The following is an 18,300-nucleotide window of genomic DNA, read 5'->3' on the forward strand; positions in this document are numbered from 1 at the left end:
TGCTAAGTTTGTTGAGTTGGCAAAGTTTTATCCACACTATAATGTTGAGACTGCTGAATTCTCTAATTGTATCAAATTCGAGAATGGCTTGCGTGCTGAGATTAAGCGAGCAATTGGGGTACCAGAAGATCCGACAGTTTTCCGAGTTGGTGAGTAGCTGCAGAATTTTTGAAAATGACAACAAAGCTCATTATAAGATTATGAATAAGCGCAGGGGTAAGCACCAAGAAAGTCGTGGTAAACCTTACAGTGCTCCGGCTAAAAAGGGTAAGCAGAGGGTGATTGATGAGAGGAGGCCCAGAAAGAGAGATACTCCTACTAAAGTTGTTTGTTTCCGATGTGGAGAGAAAGGTGATAAGAGTAACGTTTGTGTTGGCGATGTAAAGCGGTGTTTCCGTTGTGGCAGAAAAGGACATACAATTGCAGATTGCAAGCATGATGATATAGTTTGCTTTAACTGTGGTGAAGGACATATTAGTCCTCAGTCTAGTGGGAATGTGTTTGCTTTAGCTGGTACTCAGACATCGAATGAGGATCGTCTGATCAGAGGTACATGTTTCATTAATAGTACTCCCTTAATTACTACTACAGATACTGGTGCTACACATTGCTTTATTGCTGCGGATTGTGTTTCGAAATTAGGTCTTGTTATGTCATCTACGAATGGGCAAATGGTTGTCAAAAACCCGGCTAAGGGTTCGGTGACTACTTCTCTAGTATGCTTGAAGTTTCCTTTGTCGATATTTGGTAGAGATTTTGCAGTGGACTTAGTCTGTTTGCCGTTGAGTGGGATGGATGTGATACTAGGTATGAACTGGTTGGAATTTAACTATGTTCATATTAATTGTTTTAGAAAGATGGTGCGTTTTTCTTCTTTTGAAGAAGAAGGAAAAACCGAGTTATTGACTACTAACCAGTTGAAACAGTTAAGGCGCGATGGAATCCAGATGTTTTCATTGATGGCGTCCCTGTCTGTTGAGAATCAAGTGGTGTGTGAATTTCCAAAAGTTACGACTCAATTCTTAATCGAAAAAAGCTTCTTTCAGCTTAACTAATAAAACTAAAAAAAATAAGCTTATTTGTAAAGGATTTTCCAAGCCATTATTTATTTGACGTGAACAATTAATCAATTAAGAACAAAAAATGTGAACAAATTAATCAAGATATATATAGTGGAAAGCTATATATGATAGTTTTGTGGCGTTGACAGTAGGTCCTGCATTAACCTTATGCTGTTTGCATTATCTGTGGGTGTGAAAATACAATCGGCTATATTTTTTAAGCCTATATTTTTTCACATAATATGAACGAGAAAATACAATCGGTTATTTACTTTTTTTTTTTTATGGAATGAAATTAAATTGATTCATATTTATATTTTTCGGGTAAATTTGACAATAATATATTAATTAGCAGCGTGACATGTCTAAATAAAAAAAACACAAATAAAATCAACGTTAAACAAACATCAAAAAACAACTTACCAATCAAGTAATTCGTATCATATTGGGATTGAAAGATTTCGCAAGGGTCACCGATCACATAGATGCTAGCAACTTATCATCGCACTGTTTTATTTTAGTACCATATTGAAAGTTAATCTTATAAGGGTGTCTCGTTGTCTTATACGATCCCATATTCGAGGCAACACCAAAATTCCCAACGGAGAAGACACAGTCCTCGCTCAACTCTTTCCCATACTTGTATATGAGTGTACGCGTAATAGACGCATTGATTCGATCACACTATCAAATATAAACGCAATTTTTTTTGGTCTTAGATGAAGTTGTAATCTACTGAAAATAAACTCATACACAACTGCGAGGTTCCGGGTTCAAACCCGGGTCACAACGTCCGGCCTTGCAATTTCGGTATTTGCCAGTTGAGCTAGGACTTCTAGACAATATAAAACAATTTTAATATAGATAATAAAAACATTATACACCATACATATGTGATACAATTAAGGCTAAATTACCTTTTTGGTCCTCAAACTATTTAATTGGTATCGGATTAGTCCTCTAACTAAAAATTGATTTATTTCGGTCCTCTAAGTTTCAGACCATTACTACATTTAGTCCTTTCTGCTAGTTTTATTCAAATAAACGTTAGAGTCTGTGTTATGTGGGTCCTCTGACTTTATTTATTAGTATCATTTTGCTCATATTCCTTGTTAAGGTATTATGATTAAATAGTGACTGATATTATTGGTAACTGTTATGGTTCATATGTATGTGTGAAACAAGAGGTCAGATAGTCACATAACACAAATCATAACGTTTATTTGAATAAAACTAACAGAAAGGACTAAATGTAGTAACGGTGAGAAACTTAGAGGACCGAAATAAATCAATTTTTAGTTAGAGAACCAATCCGATACCAACTAAATAGTTAGAGGACCAAAAATGTAATTAAACCTACAATTAATTTACTTAAAAAAATGGATCTCATAAAAGATCATAGTTTGCAGAAAAACCATTACGTATGTGATATAACTAACTTACTTAAAAAAAAGGATGTCATAAACTATCAGGATTCGGCTCATTAAATTTAAATGCGGATAAAAATATTGTAAAAACAAAAAAAAAAAACAAATGGATAAATAAATATAATAGAAAAGTTGATATTAGGTTATAAATAAAAAAAATGTAAATAAATCAACAATGATTCGACTATTGACACTCCAAGTTTCTTGATGCGAATGGGAGATATCGGAAACGAATTTGATTGGCATCATTTTTATTGATCAAAATCAGAAATAATCTAATATAATTGTAGTGAAAAAAATAGAAACAAAAAAATTCTGAAAAAAATAAGAGATAATAGAAAAGGGGATATCAAAATATAAAAAAAAAATTAAGTTAAACAACCTTATTGTCCATTAGAACCATTTTTAAGGAGAAAGGAAGTTGGTCCTTTTTCATATCCCTCACAAACTAAAGGCAAACGATTCGAACCCTGATAGTCCAATTTTCTTTGGAAGGGGATATATTAGAGATCATGTCAATCTTTGAGGCCATTTCGATTTAATGGAGAGACACAAAAAGTGCGCAAAGAAAAAGGGAATTGGATCCTCTCCTTCAAAATTTATCTCCTTCTCTCTTCTTCACTTAATATTAGCCATTAGATGGATCTATCGATGAAAAAAAAATAAAAATAAACAACCTAAAACGTCACACTCTGAAACAAACTAGGCGGGGTTTGTCCTCGTGAGCTTAACTCAGTTGGTATGGACAAATGCGTAATATATGCAAGATCTGCGGTTCAAACCCAGGCCACAACCAAAAAACTGAGCGGGGTTTTACTACTCCGAAAGCTTCTTCATCTTCCCTTCTAAAGGTCTGCTCTCTCAATCTAAGAAAACTGCGGCCACCGTATTTTAATTTATATGTTTGCTCATTTCTTCACTCTTTTGTATTATTAAATATATGCATTCAACTAAAACCCTTCAACACTAATCTAATTTTATTTGTCATAAAATATATACAAAGAAAATTCAATTAAAGCAACGCCTCATACCAATATTGCAAAGCTTCATAATTGTATCATATTCTCTCTACAACTATAACAATAACTCAGCTAGTAATTGAGTCACAGTTTGTTAAGTGTGCTAAAAGATCACTTTCTTTTAATAACTCTTTTTTTTGGTTGCCCGTTTTTCTACTCAAGATTACTACGTGATTAAACTCAATTATATGTCAAATTTTCATACCATGTTGGTAAGACAACACCAAGAGGCCAACCCTACTCAAATATTGATTTGTCAATTTTGTGGAGTTTTACCTTTTCAGATATTTTCTCTTAAAAAAAAACAGCAACCCTCTAATGAAAGTTATGCAGATTTATGAATTTTTTTAATATTTAAATATCTACAACTCTTTAGATTTTTTGTGAAAAACTCTTTTTAAATTGTAAATGTTAAATCGTAGAAAAACTTATCTTCTTTCGATGAAGAACTCTTTTTAGATTGTGTGAATATTATCATCTATTTAGTATAAATTTTGTTAAGGGTAAATTTATATAGATAAGGGTAAATTTAAATATTTTAAAAAATGTAACAAACACGATAAGAATATGTCTGGTTTTTTTTTTCCTTTATCAATTAAAAAGTGTAACAAACTAGAAGAGTATTTTTATACTTACTTTTTCATTATCCAATTATACACTTAAACAATTTTTTCTATAATAAAGATTGTTGTTGGTGTCATTAAAAAAATAGAATTTAAATTATATATTTTTTTTGTTTTATTGTTGGTGTCATTGAAATAGATAATCATGGTTTATTTTTATAAGCAAGAACAAAATGAAATGTAAGGAGTATATGACGCCCCAACGAAGTTGACACCCAACTCTAAGCCTACAATTGTCAAGTGCTCATATATATTATTAAAAAAAAGGAAAAAATACATAAAAACTGCGGGGACATAAAACCTGACCCAGTGAATCCAAGTGCATGAACCCTAAAGGGAAATACAACCAATAATTGCAATACACTCTATTCAACCCTAAACAACTATAACAAACGATGTTTGCGAGCACCAACTCGGTCTATATGTTGGCGAATGAACCGACCATTCACACAAAACAAATCACGTACCATCAACTCCCTGCTCCATCAGCAACAAGCATTAACGACTCTTTTGAGTCCAAAACAATATGTACCCCAACAATTCATTAAACAAAACGAATTCAAAGGATGAAACAGATTTGTGCGAATCTTCATTTGGATCGATACGACGAATGAATCGATCGCCAACACGATCAAATTCATCTTCCAACAACTCCTATTAACAACAATCACAACCGGCATCAACGCTTTTTCAAGCCAAATCAACACAAAGTGTAACGCCCTATTTCAAAACAACATGCATGTATAAAATCTTAACAGTCGCAACGGATATATAAACCATATAATTCAAGCACACATGCCATGATATCAAAGATACATCAACATAAATGAATCTCCAAATCATAACAATCGGTAAATCTCCAACATACAAAAATAATCCAAACAGGTAATCTAGGCTCATAAACAGACGCCTAGATCAGAGCCATCCTAGACTCTATAACACCGATACCGGAGATAGCTCCCGATATCCAATCAAGCATCAATCAACTCACCGAAGCAACTAATCCTGCACAACGTCTATCCATCCATACAGACAGCTAGGCAGTCAAAACCACTGGGGTAAATATTACATCATCATAATCCATATAACAGTTAAGCATGAGTACATCAATTTCAAGTACTTAACATAAACAGTTAATTCAATATCTATATTTACATAACATAACAAAATAATACAATCAAGTATTCACCAAGCACATTTATCAAAAATTCACATCATTCACATTCTCATCACAACTTCAACGAATATTCATTCACAAACTTCAACTGTAACACCCCGTTTTCCCAACATAAAAATTTCATAAAAATAATCAGAGTATTCACATAAACGGAATGTCACATTCTTTTCTTAAAATCATAAACTGAATAAATAACTATTTATCCTTTAAAATTCAATAACAAAATCTTTAATACTTCGCAGCGGAATTTATTCAATAACTAAACAGTCTTTGGCACGAAGGCCTCTTCATAAATGTCTCATAAAAACCAATCTAAAAACATAGTCATAAATCTTCAAAAACAATACGTAAGGAATATAAAAGCAATAACAAAAGATTTCATCCCGTTACGTATCAGAGCACCTAAGACACACGAGAGAGAAAGCTCACACCACATCAACTATTCTTGGTTACCTGCAAGTTACTCATACGAAGAGCAACATTCCCAAGCAGAAGGGGTGAGATTTCACAAAACAATAATATCAAGCATATAATTCAATAATTATATTTAACAACATAAATAACTTCATCTATTAGTAATAATAATTCTTCATGTAATAATTTTTAATAGTTCAACCAACTTCTAATCATCATTTCATAATAACATAACAACACAACTTAATCATCACTTAATAATAATAATCATATACAACATGACATAATCATCACTTAATGATAATAATAATATAAACAAACAACATATTCATCTTAATCATAATCATATAAACAAACAACATATTTATCATCTTATATTGATATAACAACAAACATAAACAACAATGATTAATAAATATTAATACTTCACTTAGTTCTTTATTAACAACTCATTGACAAATGACAACTCAATGACAACGACAACGCAACTTCTACAACTTATCAACACGACAACTTGACAATCTTGACAACTCGACAACTTGACAACTTGACTATGCAACTTAATCTTCTAATCATGCATGTGGTACCAATCCAGAGCATCAAGCCCCCAACGTATTTGAGCGTAAATAGGCTCCCAGGGCATCAAGCCCTCAACTTTATTTGAGCGTAAAAAGGCTCCCAGGGCGTCAAGCGCTCAACTTAATTGAGCAAAGGCTCCAGGGCATCAAGCCCCCAACAATGAAATGCTAATGCATGGACTCGACCTCTTAACATCTTAAATCGACAACCTCTTATATAATCCAATAATTTGGAACTTCATCATCTTAATCAACTTAGACCGACTCATGCAGCTTATTTAAATAACAACAGCAACACAACAGTATACAAAAACAGCATAACATAATAATATCAAATGCAAGTCAACAACGTCTCAATTATTCACATATAATTCAAGTAATGCATATACAATTATATCACAATATAACAACATCTAATAATAATCAACATCTTATAACATCATATATACATATAACACTTCATCAATCATGGACAATATCGTATTCACAACATATACATTCATATACTAATTCATCAATCATATTCAATTATTCATTGTGACCTACGTGCAGTAATTTGACTATAACTTAAGTTCTATAAATCATTTTGAAGTCAAACCAATGGCATTAGAAAGCTAAAATTCATACCTACAACTTTCATGTTTACACCTAAGACCAATTCTGTACCAATCAATACCAGTGTTCATTTCAAATTCGGACAAAATTGTGCTGAAATTCATAAAAATTCACTGTGACCTACGTGCAGTAATTTGACCATAACTCAAGTTCTATAAATCGTTTTGACGTCAGACCAAGGGCATCAAAAAGCTAACATCCATAGCTACAACTTTTGTCTTTACACCTAAGACCAATTCTGTACCAATCAATACCAGTTTTTATTTCAAATTCGGACAAAGTTGTGCTGAAATTCATAAAAATCTACTGTGACCTACGTGCAGTAATTTGACCATAACTCAAGTTCTATAAATTGTTTTGACGTCAGACCAACGGCATTAGAAAGCTAACATCAATACCTACAACTTTTGTGTTTACACCTAAGATCCATTCGGTACCAATCAATAGCAGTTTTCATTTCAAATTCGGCGCAGAGATGAAAAGAAAAATCAGAAAAAGCAACCTATATTATTCAACTTCACTTTCATTCAAAATCATCACAATCATCACTCTTAACCTTAATTCTCAAATTCTCAAAAACTAAACCTACAATATGTTAAATACAATTTTCAGAATCATAGACTCAAGATTATTGAATGCTAGTCCCACCCTTACCTTATAACTCAAAATCGCCGCTTTCAAGGTCTTTCTCCCTTCTCTTGGCTTTTTCTCCCTTTTCTCCAAAATTGATCGTAAGTTTTGTTTTTTTCTAAACTAGGTTTCTCCTATTTATAACCCTTTATTCTATTTTATCTTATTTCTCTTTCTCCCCAAAACTCTCTTAAATCTCATAACAACCCTTAAACTTAATATTATTTTATTTTCAAATCTTATTCTATTAAATAATATAATAAGCTACCTAATAAATCATATAATCATATAATATATTCTAAACTCTTCTTAATAAATTCTAGACTCAATTAAATAATTAAATAAAACAAATAATTCAAAGAGGGTGTTACATCAACAATTAACATCCACGTGCAACAAATGAACTCATGTTAATTATGTAATGCGCCTAACACCGACACCTACATGCATGTGGTACCAAGCACAACAACGTCTAGGTCGTTACCTCATGATGCCAACTGCACATCATTTGTAAGAGTATACCTCCTCTTACGCAAAACTATGTAAAAGTACACCTCCGTTTACATTTCGCATATGACAATGATGCATGGACATAGCAAAGACCAAATAATGCAACTCTACAACTTACAACAACACAATGTAAAAGTACACCTCCAATTACTTTGTAAAACTCCAACAACAATTGCATTATTAAACATTTACATCCATACAACCAACATGTCATTATTCAATTAAGAGTCATTCACCAAATATCACCATTCATCAACACACATTCATTAATCAACTACTTCATATAGTTTCACCAATTCATTCTTTTCTCATATTCGAAGCAAGAGGAATTACAACATCTATAATAATATCATATCCAACATGTAACCATTCAAGCACATATTTCCAATAAGTCATATAGGCTAGTCACGAAAGATCGTAAGATAGTTGGCTAAAAGGATCATTTTCTGATAAAATTCATATCAAGTGACTAACGGTTAACATTGATAATTTCCAAAATAAACAACTTAATTCAAGTTTGAAAGCTCACAAAAATAATCTTAATCAATCATGTGGTCATGAGCTTAAGCCACTCACAAACTATTAGGTATTAGTTCAAAGTGTGGCTTAAGTTCGTATGAGAAAACCCAAGTTCACATTTTTCACATTCCCACCCGAAATCTAAATTTAACATGATTAAGACATTTAATTAACTAGCATTACGGGCCTTGCCTAAGTCTATAAGAACTGTAGGCTCAACTTGTAACCTTAGTTAGTTCACAAAAGTTATTTCGACAAAATCCGACAATTCCCAAAATTTCATGTTTCAGCCCAAAATGAAGAATCACAAATTTGACTGAGCAAAAAATGTTTCAGTAGGATTAGGGGTTCAAACAGATGTTAAACAAGTTGAAAGAATCATTTTACGAAGCTCGGATTGACCCCCTAAGACCCGGAACCAAAAATTAAAAAGTGTTGGAAAAAGGCAGCTCGCTTAAGCGACCACCTGGTTCGCTTAAGCGAACGAGTTCCAGTAGCTACCAGGTTTGCTCGCTTACTGGTCGCTTTTGGCTTGCTTAAGCGACCTAAACCCAGAAATTTCTATGAATGTTCGCTTAAGCGAGCAATCACACTTCTTCGAAAAAATGTTACGGGTTTCAACCCCTTTTCACCTAAAACCCCCAATTTTGATCCCTTAATGCCCAATTGTGTTTCCAGAGTTTGTTTATAGGTCAATACAACTAAAAGTGTTCACAAAAACACAATAAACATGGAAATAATGGTCATTTGAACACAATTCACCAATCAACCCATTTCAACAACAACATCTCATTTCTCATCATCAAATCATGAATTATGAATACCCAAGCCATGAATCATAAACAACAATGTAACACCCCGTTTCCCAAAATCAATTTAATAATAAATATAATATCAGAGTTTATCACCAAAACGGCATGTCACACAACTTTTCAAAATTTCTTAAATAGAATATAACTATTTAATAAACATCCTTCATAAGACTTCATTAATTTGCAGCGGAATATTCTTCAACATTAAACACCATTATCCAACAATAAATCTTGGCACAAAGGCCTCAACATAATAATTCAACGACTAACAAAAGGGCTACATCAGCATGTTCCAAAAATTGATACATAGGAAAGAAATTAAACAATAAATCCCATCCCACGTATCAGAGCCCTAGACACTTTGAGCCACCACCAACTACTCAGGATCACCTGCTAGTTACCCATAGGAAGGGCAACATTTTCAAGCAGAAGGGGTGAGATTCACAACAAAAATATAGATAAAGAATGCATCATTTGAATCTAACATCCTATCATATATTTCATCAACAATATATAAATATCATCATTTTCACATATCATCAACAATGGTAATTAGTAACCCACTCAACGACTCATGCAACTCATCATGTAACGCCCTAGTCGTTATTTTATTATTTCTAGAATTATTTAGAGTCTTTTGTGTGTTTTTAATTATTATATGTGATTTATGTGGTGTGTAGTATTTATTTATATAATTTATTTAATATAAATAGAATAATATGAGTAATTGAATTATTTAGGAGGTTGGGGAATAATTAGAAATTAATAGTAATAAGGGAGGTTTTAATGAAAAAGGGGGAGTTATAGTTTTGGGAGTAAAAGGAAAGAATAGGGAAAAAGTCAGAAAACGGTTTAACGTGAAAACAAGTTGAGAGAAGAAAAAGCTAAGGCAAGGAGAGAAGACCAAGAGAGAAGAACTTAGGAACGGATTTGCTGTGCCTTTTGTCTTTGCAATTCTAAGGTAAGAGTGGGATTATCTTTCAATGATCTTAATGTATAATTTCTGAAAATTAATCTAAAAGAATAGTTCTTGAAGATAAAATTGAGAATTAGGGTATGAGACTGATTTTGAAAGAAAGGTGTAAGAATCATGTTTAATATGTTGTAATTTGATATTCTGTATGATTTCTTAATCTATAATGTTGCTATGTTCTGAATTGGAATGAAATTAGGACTGGTTGAATGAATTGAGAAAGTTGTGTATGATTGTTGGAATGAGTTGAATTGATGTTATTAATGCATATTTTGTGTTCCTTTCGATGCCTAGTTGTGTATAGGACCTGTAAACAATTGCTGGAAAACGTTTTGAGTACTATGCTTCGTGCGAACTGAGCGTTAGCCAGCCTTTTTCTGAACTATGCTTCGTGCACTAGGGGACCCTTTTGAGTAGTTCTAAGTGTTTCGTTTAGCTTGTATAACTCTTGTATAGGCATCAAATCCTACTTAAAACACGATGTTAATTGATTGGTTAATTTTATGAATTTTGAAGATGTTGGAGTACTTGAATCAAGTGAATGAACATGTTGCATTAAAGGGGTGGTGAGTCATATAAGTACATATGCATTTGTTGTTGAGTTGTATGTAAATATACACAAGTGGAGTCAGTTGCATAAGCATAAAACGGTGAGGACTTCGGTATTGGAACGCCTTGTCGTTCAAAGCGGTGGAACACTATGTTGTTCAAAGCGGTGTTAATGGGAGGACTCATGTCCTAATGAAAAGAATGCTTTAACCATTCTATAACGGTGAGGGCCTCGGCCCTGATATGGTACCACATGCATAGTTGCATTTGTTGAGGAGTCTTAGTGGAGTTGTCATGTCCTGCATGAGTCTTAGCTGTGGAGTCGAGTTGTTGCATGAGTCGTTGTTTGCTGGTTTTATTACCATTGGATGTTGATGTTGCTAATGATGTTATACTTATTTAATTGATGAATTATTATGATGATAGGGTGTTAGATTCATTGATGTTATTATATATTAATATTATTGTTTGAGAATCTCACCCCTTCTGCTTGAAAATGTTGCCCTTCCTATGGGTAACTTGCAGGTGATCCTGAGTAGTAGGTGGTGGCTCACAGTGTCTAGGGCTCTGATACGTGGGATGGGATTTTATTGCTCGAATTCTTTCCTATGTATCAATTTTTGAAATATTGCTGATGCAGCCCTTTGGTGATTGAATTTTATTGTTGAAATGGCTTTTATGCCAAGAATAATTATTGGAGACTTATTTGAGTTGCAAATATTCCGCTGCAAGTTTAATGGTGATTTTGTGAATGACGTTTAATTAAATAGATTTTTATATATTCTATTTAAGAACTTTCAATGAGGAAATGTGGCATGCCCGTTGTGGTTTACTCTGATTATTGATTTATTATTATTATTTAGTTGATTTTGGGAATGGGGTGTTACAATTGGTATCAGAGCAGGTTGGTCCGTCCGACCGAGTAGTAGAGTCGTGTTGAGCCACCTAGGATAGAGTGTTAACTCTAATGTTGTCTTTGTTGTTTTCTGATTGTTACTTCTTATGTAGAACTTGGAAATGGCTGGTCGTAATGATGCTGCTATCGCTGCTGCACTTGAGGCTGTTGCTCAAGCTGTAGGACAGCAACCAGCTGCTGCTAACGGTGAAGTGAGGATGCTGGAGACCTTCTTGAGGAATCATCCACCAGCATTCAAGGGAAGGTATGACCCCGATGGAGCCCAGACATGGCTGAAGGAGGTAGAGAGAATTTTCAGAGTCATGCAGTGCTCTAAAGTGCAAAAGGTGCGGTTCGGGACGCACATGCTGGCTGAGGAGGCAGATGACTGGTGGGTAAGTCTTTTACCTATGTTGGAACAGGATGGAGCGGCGGTGACATGGACTGTATTCAGGAGGGAATTCCTGAATAGATATTTTCTGGAAGATGTCCGAGGAAAGAAAGAAATTGAGTTTATGGAGTTGAAGCAGGGTGACATGTTTGTCACGGAATATGCTGCCAAGTTCACGGAACTTGCAAAGTTTTATCCCCACTACACTGTGGAGACAGCTGAGTTCTCCAAATGTATCAAGTTTGAAAATGGCTTGAGAGCTGATATCAAGAGAGCCATTGGGTATCAGAAGATCAGAATTTTCTCTGAACTGGTGAGTAGCTGTAGGATTTATGAGGAGGATACAAAGGCTCATTATAAGGTGATGAGCGAGAAGCCCTACAGTGCTCCTGCTGACAAAGGAAAACAAAGATTGAATGATGAGAGGCGGCCTAAGGGGATGGATACTCCTGTAGATGTTGTTTGTTACAAGTGTGGTGCGAAGGGCCATAAGAGTAATGTTTGCACCAGAGATGAGAAGAAATGTTTCAGATGCGGTCAGAAAGGTCATGTGTTGGCTGAATGCAAGCGTGGAGATATCGTTTGTTATAACTGTGGTGAGGAGGGCCACATTAGTTCACAGTGCACGCAACCTAAGAAGGTCAGAACTGGAGGAAAGGTATTTGCTTTGACTGGTACGCAGACTACCAATGAGGATCGACTTATCAGAGGTACTTGTTTCTTTAATAGTACTCCTTTAATTGCTATTATAGACACTGGTGCTACACATTGTTTCATTGCTTTAGAATGTGCATATAAGTTGGGCCTGATTGTATCTGATATGAAAGGAGAAATGGTTGTTGAAACTCCAGCCAAGGGTTCAGTAACTACTTCTCTAGTGTGTTTAAGGTGTCCGTTGTCTATGTTTGGTAGAGATTTTGAGGTCGACTTAGTGCGTCTACCGTTGTTGGGAATGGATGTTATTTTCGGGATGAATTGGTTAGAGTATAACCGAGTTTGTATAAATTGTTTTAACAAGACGGAGCACTTTTCTTCTGCGGAAGAAGAGAGTGGAGCATAGTTTCTAACTACTAAACAGTAGAAGCAGTTGGAACGAGATGAAATTCTTATGTTTTCTTTGATGGCATCTTTGTCGTTAGAGAATCAAGCTGTAATTGACAGGCTACCAGTGGTGAATGAATTCCCTGAAGTTTTTCCAGATGAGATTCCTGATGTGCCACCAGAAAGGGAAGTTGAATTCTCGATTGATCTTGTTCCGGGAACGAAACCGGTGTCGATGGCACCGTATCGCATGTCAGCTTCTGAATTAGCCGAGTTGAAGAAACAGTTGCAGGACTTGCTTGATAAGAAGTTTGTAAGACCTAGTGTTTCGCCATGGGGAGCGCCTGTGTTATTGGTGAAGAAGAAGGATGGTTGTATGAGGTTGTGCATTGACTATCGTCAGTTGAACAAATTTACAATAAAGAACAGATATCCACTTCCGAGGATTGATGACTTGATGGACCAGTTGGTGGGTGCAAAAGTTTTTAGTAAAATTGAGTTGAGGTCAGGTTACCATCAAATTAAAGTGAAAGATGAAGATATGCAGAAGACGGCCTTTAGGACACGATATGGTCATTACGAATACAAAGTGATGCCTTTCGGTGTTACTAACGCGCCTGGTGTGTTCATGGAGTATATGAACCGAATTTTCCATGCTTTTCTGGATAAATTCGTGGTGGTGTTTATAGATGATATTTTGATTTATTCTAAGACTGAAGAGGAGCATGCAGAACACCTGAAGATTGTGTTGCAGATTTTGAAAGAGAGAAAGTTATATGCCAAGTTGTCGAAGTGCGAGTTCTGGTTAAGTGAAGTGAGTTTTCTAGGCCACGTTATTTCTGGTAGTGGTATCGCGGTTGATCCTTCGAAATTTGATGCGGTATCGCAGTGGGAAACTCCGAAGTCAATGACTGAAATCAGAAGCTTCTTGGGTTTGGCTGGTTATTACCGTAGGTTCATAGAAGGATTTTCAAAGTTGGCACTTCCTTTGACTCAGTTGACTTGTAAGGGGAAATCTTTTGTATGGGATGCTCAGTGTGAGAGGAGTTTCAATGAGTTGAAGCAAAGATTGACAACTGCTCCTATTTTGATTTTGCCGAAGCCGGAAGAACCTTTTGTAGTTTATTGTGATGCTTCCAAGTTTGGCTTGGGTGGTGTGTTGATGCAAGATGGCAAGGTAGTAGCTTATGCTTCTAGGCAGCTGAGGGTTCATGAAAAGAATTATCCTACGCATGATTTGGAGTTGGCTGCGGTGGTATTTGTTTTGAAGATTTGGAGACACTATTTGTATGGTTCAAGATTTGAAGTGTTTAGTGACCACAAAAGTTTGAAATATCTGTTTGACCAAAAAGAATTGAACATGAGGCAGAGGAGATGGCTTGAGTTATTAAAAGATTATGATTTTGGCTTGAATTACCATCCGGGTAAAGCTAATGTAGTTGCAGATGCGTTGAGTAGGAAGACATTGCACATGATGGTAAAGGAATTTGAATTGCTCGAACAGTTTAGAAACTTGAGTCTCGTGTGTGAATTGTCATCGCAAAGTGTGCAGTTGGGTATGCTGAAGATCAATAGTGTTTTCTTGAATAGTATCAGAGAAGCACAACAAGTTGATGTCAAGTTTGTGGATTTAATGGTTACTATTAATCAACCTGAGAATAGTGATTTCAAGGTCGATGAGCAAGGTGTGTTGAGATTTAGAGGCAGAATTTGTATTCCTGACAATGAAGAATTGAAGAAGTTGATTTTAGAAGAAAGTCATAAGAGCAACTTGAGTATTCATCCAGGAGCTACGAAAATGTATCATGACTTGAAGAAGTTGTTTTCGTGGTCTGGTTTGAAGAAGGATGTCGCTCGGTTTGTGTATGCGTGTTTGACTTGTCAGAAGTCTAAGGTTGAGCATCAGAGGCCTGCAGGATTGTTGACACCGTTGGATGTACCGGAGTGGAAATGGGATAGCATTTCTATGGATTTTGTGACAAGTTTACCTAATACTCCGAGAGGGCATGATTCTATATGGGTTGTGGTAGACAGGTTGACGAAGTCGGCGCACTTCATCCCGATTAATATCAGTTATCCGGTAGCTCAGTTGGCGGAAATTTACATTCATAATATTGTGAAGTTGCATGGTGTTCCGTCGAGTATAGTGTCGGATAGAAACCCAAGGTTTACTTCAAGATTTTGGAAGAGTTGGGTTCAAAATTGAGGTTGAGTTCGGCTTATCATCCGCAGACAGATGGTCAGTCGGAGAGGACAATCCAGTCTTTAGAGGATTTGCTAAGGGTATGTGTACTTGAGCAGGGTGGAGCTTGGGATAGTCACCTACCATTGATAGAATTCACATACAACAACAGTTACCATTCAAGTATTGGTATGGCACCGTTCGAAGCTTTGTATGGTCGAAGGTGCAGGACTCCTTTATGCTGGTTTAAGTTGGGAGAAAGTGTTGTGTTGGGACCGGATTTGGTTCATGAGACTACGGAGAAAGTCAAGATGATCAGAGAGAAGATGAAAGCGTCGCAGAGTCGACAAAAGAGCTATCATGACAAGCGTAGGAAAGACCTTGAGTTTCAGGAAGTGACCATGTTTTTCTGAGGGTTACTCCTATGACGGGTGTAGGACGTGCATTGAAGTCGAGGAAGTTGACTCCAAAGTTCATTGGTCCTTATCAGATTTCAGAAAGAATTGGAACTGTGGCATATAGAATTGGTTTGCCACCTCATCTTTCGAATTTGCATGACGTATTTCATGTGTCGCAATTGCGGAAGTATGTACCAGATCCTTCGCATGTTATTTCAAGAGATGATGTGCAAGTTAGAGACAACCTGACGGTGGAGACCTTACCTTTGAGGATTGATGATCGAAAGGTGAAGTCTTTGAGAGGTAAAGAGATACCTCTTGTAAGAGTCGTTTTGGGTGGAGCGACTGGTGAAAGTTTAACTTGGGAGCTGGAAAGTAAGATGCAAGAATCGTATCCTGAGTTGTTTGATTGAGGTAAGATTTCGAGGACGAAATTCTCTAAGTTGGAGAGAGTTGTAACGCCCTAGTCGTTATTTTATTATTTCTAGAATTATTTAGAGTCTTTTGTGTGTTTTTAATTATTATATGTGATTTATGTGGTGTGTAGTATTTATTTATATAATTTATTTAATATAAATAGAATAATATGAGTAATTGAATTATTTAGGAGGTTGGGGAATAATTAGAAATTAATAGTAATAAGGGAGGTTTTAATGAAAAAGGGGGAGTTATAGTTTTGGGAGTAAAAGGAAAGAATAGGGAAAAAGTCAGAAAACGGTTTAACGTGAAAACAAGTTGAGAGAAGAAAAAGCTAAGGCAAGGAGAGAAGACCAAGAGAGAAGAACTTAGGAACGGATTTGCTGTGCCTTTTGTCTTTGCATTTCTAAGGTAAGGGTGGGATTATCTTTCAATGATCTTAATGTATAATTTCTGAAAATTAATCTAAAAGAATAGTTCTTGAAGATAAAATTGAGAATTAGGGTATGAGACTGATTTTGAAAGAAAGGTGTAAGAATCATGTTTAATATGTTGTAATTTGATATTCTGTATGATTTCTTAATCTATAATGTTGCTATGTTCTGAATTGGAATGAAATTAGGACTGGTTGAATGAATTGAGAAAGTTGTGTATGATTGTTGGAATGAGTTGAATTGATGTTATTAATGCATATTTTGTGTTCCTTTCGATGCCTAGTTGTGTATAGGACCTGTAAACAATTACTGGAAAACGTTTTGGGTAATCAGGGGATTAAAATTGGGTTTTTGGAGTGAGGAGAAGTCTGAAATTGTAAGCTTTTACCCTGCCCAGATGAGTGGTCGCTTAAGCGAGCTACCCGTCGCTTAAGCGTGCGATCAAGATCGCTGCCCAGAAATTGTCTTTAGCCGTTCGCTTAAGCGAACCGTGAGCGAGCCATAAGCGAAGAACACTTTTAGATACGACATTTTGTTCGCTCAAGCGAACTGGGAGCGAACCGTGAGCGAGAGCGAGCGAGGACCTCAACCGTTTGTGAGCTGGTCGCTTAAGCGAGCTACCCTTCGCTTAAGCGAACTGAGCGTTAGCCAGCCTTTTTCTGAATTATGCTTCGTGCACTAGGGGACCCTTTTGAGTACTTCTAAGTGTTTCTTTTAGCTTGTATAACTCTTGTATAGGCATCAAATCCTACTTAAAACACGATGTTAATTGATTGGTTAATTTTATGAATTTTGAAGATGTTGGAGTACTTGAATCAAGTGAATGAACATGTTGCATTAAAGGGGTGGTGAGTCATATAAGTACATATGCATTTGTTGTTGAGTTGTATGTAGATATACACAAGTGGAGTCAGTTGCATAAGCATAAAACGGTGAGGACTTCGGTCCTGGAACGCCTTGTCGTTCAAAGCGGTGGAACACTATGTTGTTCAAAGCGGTGTTAATGGGAGGACTCATGTCCTGATGAAAAGAATGCTTTAACCATTCTATAACGGTGAGGGCCTCGGCCCTTATATGGTACCACATGCATAGTTGCATTTGTTGAGGAGTCTTAGTGGAGTTGTCATGTCCTGCATGAGTCTTAGTGGTGGAGTCGAGTTGTTGCATGAGTCGTGGGATGTTGATGTTGCTAATGATGTTATACTTATTTAATTGATGAATTATTATGATGATAGGGTGTTAGATTCATTGATGTTATTATATATTAATATTATTGTTTGAGAATCTCACCCCTTCTGCTTGAAAATGTTGCCCTTTCTATGGGTAACTTGCAGGTGATCCTGAGTAGTAGGTGGTGGCTCACAGTGTCTAGGGCTCTGATACGTGGGATGAGATTTTATTGCTCGAATTCTTTCCTATGTATCAATTTTTGAAATATTGCTGATGTAGCCCTTTGGTGATTGAATTTTATTGTTGAAATGGCTTTTATGCCAAGAATCATTATTGGAGACTTATTTGAGTTGCAAATATTCCGCTGCAAGTTTAATGGTGATTTTGTGAATGACGTTTAATTAAATAGATTTTTATATATTCTATTTAAGAACTTTAAATGAGGAAATGTGGCATGCCCATTGT

The 18,300-nt window shown here is 35.6% G+C and overlaps 1 protein-coding gene across 1 annotated transcript; it reads left to right on the forward strand.

Moving 5' to 3' along the window:
• The first annotated feature begins 200 nt into the window (after positions 1-200).
• Positions 201-12,274, forward strand: LOC112419369 (uncharacterized). The gene is made up of 3 exons (XM_039827874.1): positions 201-989; positions 11,916-12,009; positions 12,225-12,274. The coding sequence occupies exons 1-3, from the start codon at positions 201-203 to the stop codon at positions 12,272-12,274; spliced, it is 933 nt and encodes a 310-aa protein (XP_039683808.1).
• The last annotated feature ends 6,026 nt before the right edge of the window (positions 12,275-18,300 follow it).

This window comes from Medicago truncatula, chromosome 7 (assembly GCF_003473485.1).
Source record: "Medicago truncatula cultivar Jemalong A17 chromosome 7, MtrunA17r5.0-ANR, whole genome shotgun sequence".
NCBI classification, from domain to species: Eukaryota; Viridiplantae; Streptophyta; class Magnoliopsida; order Fabales; family Fabaceae; genus Medicago; species Medicago truncatula.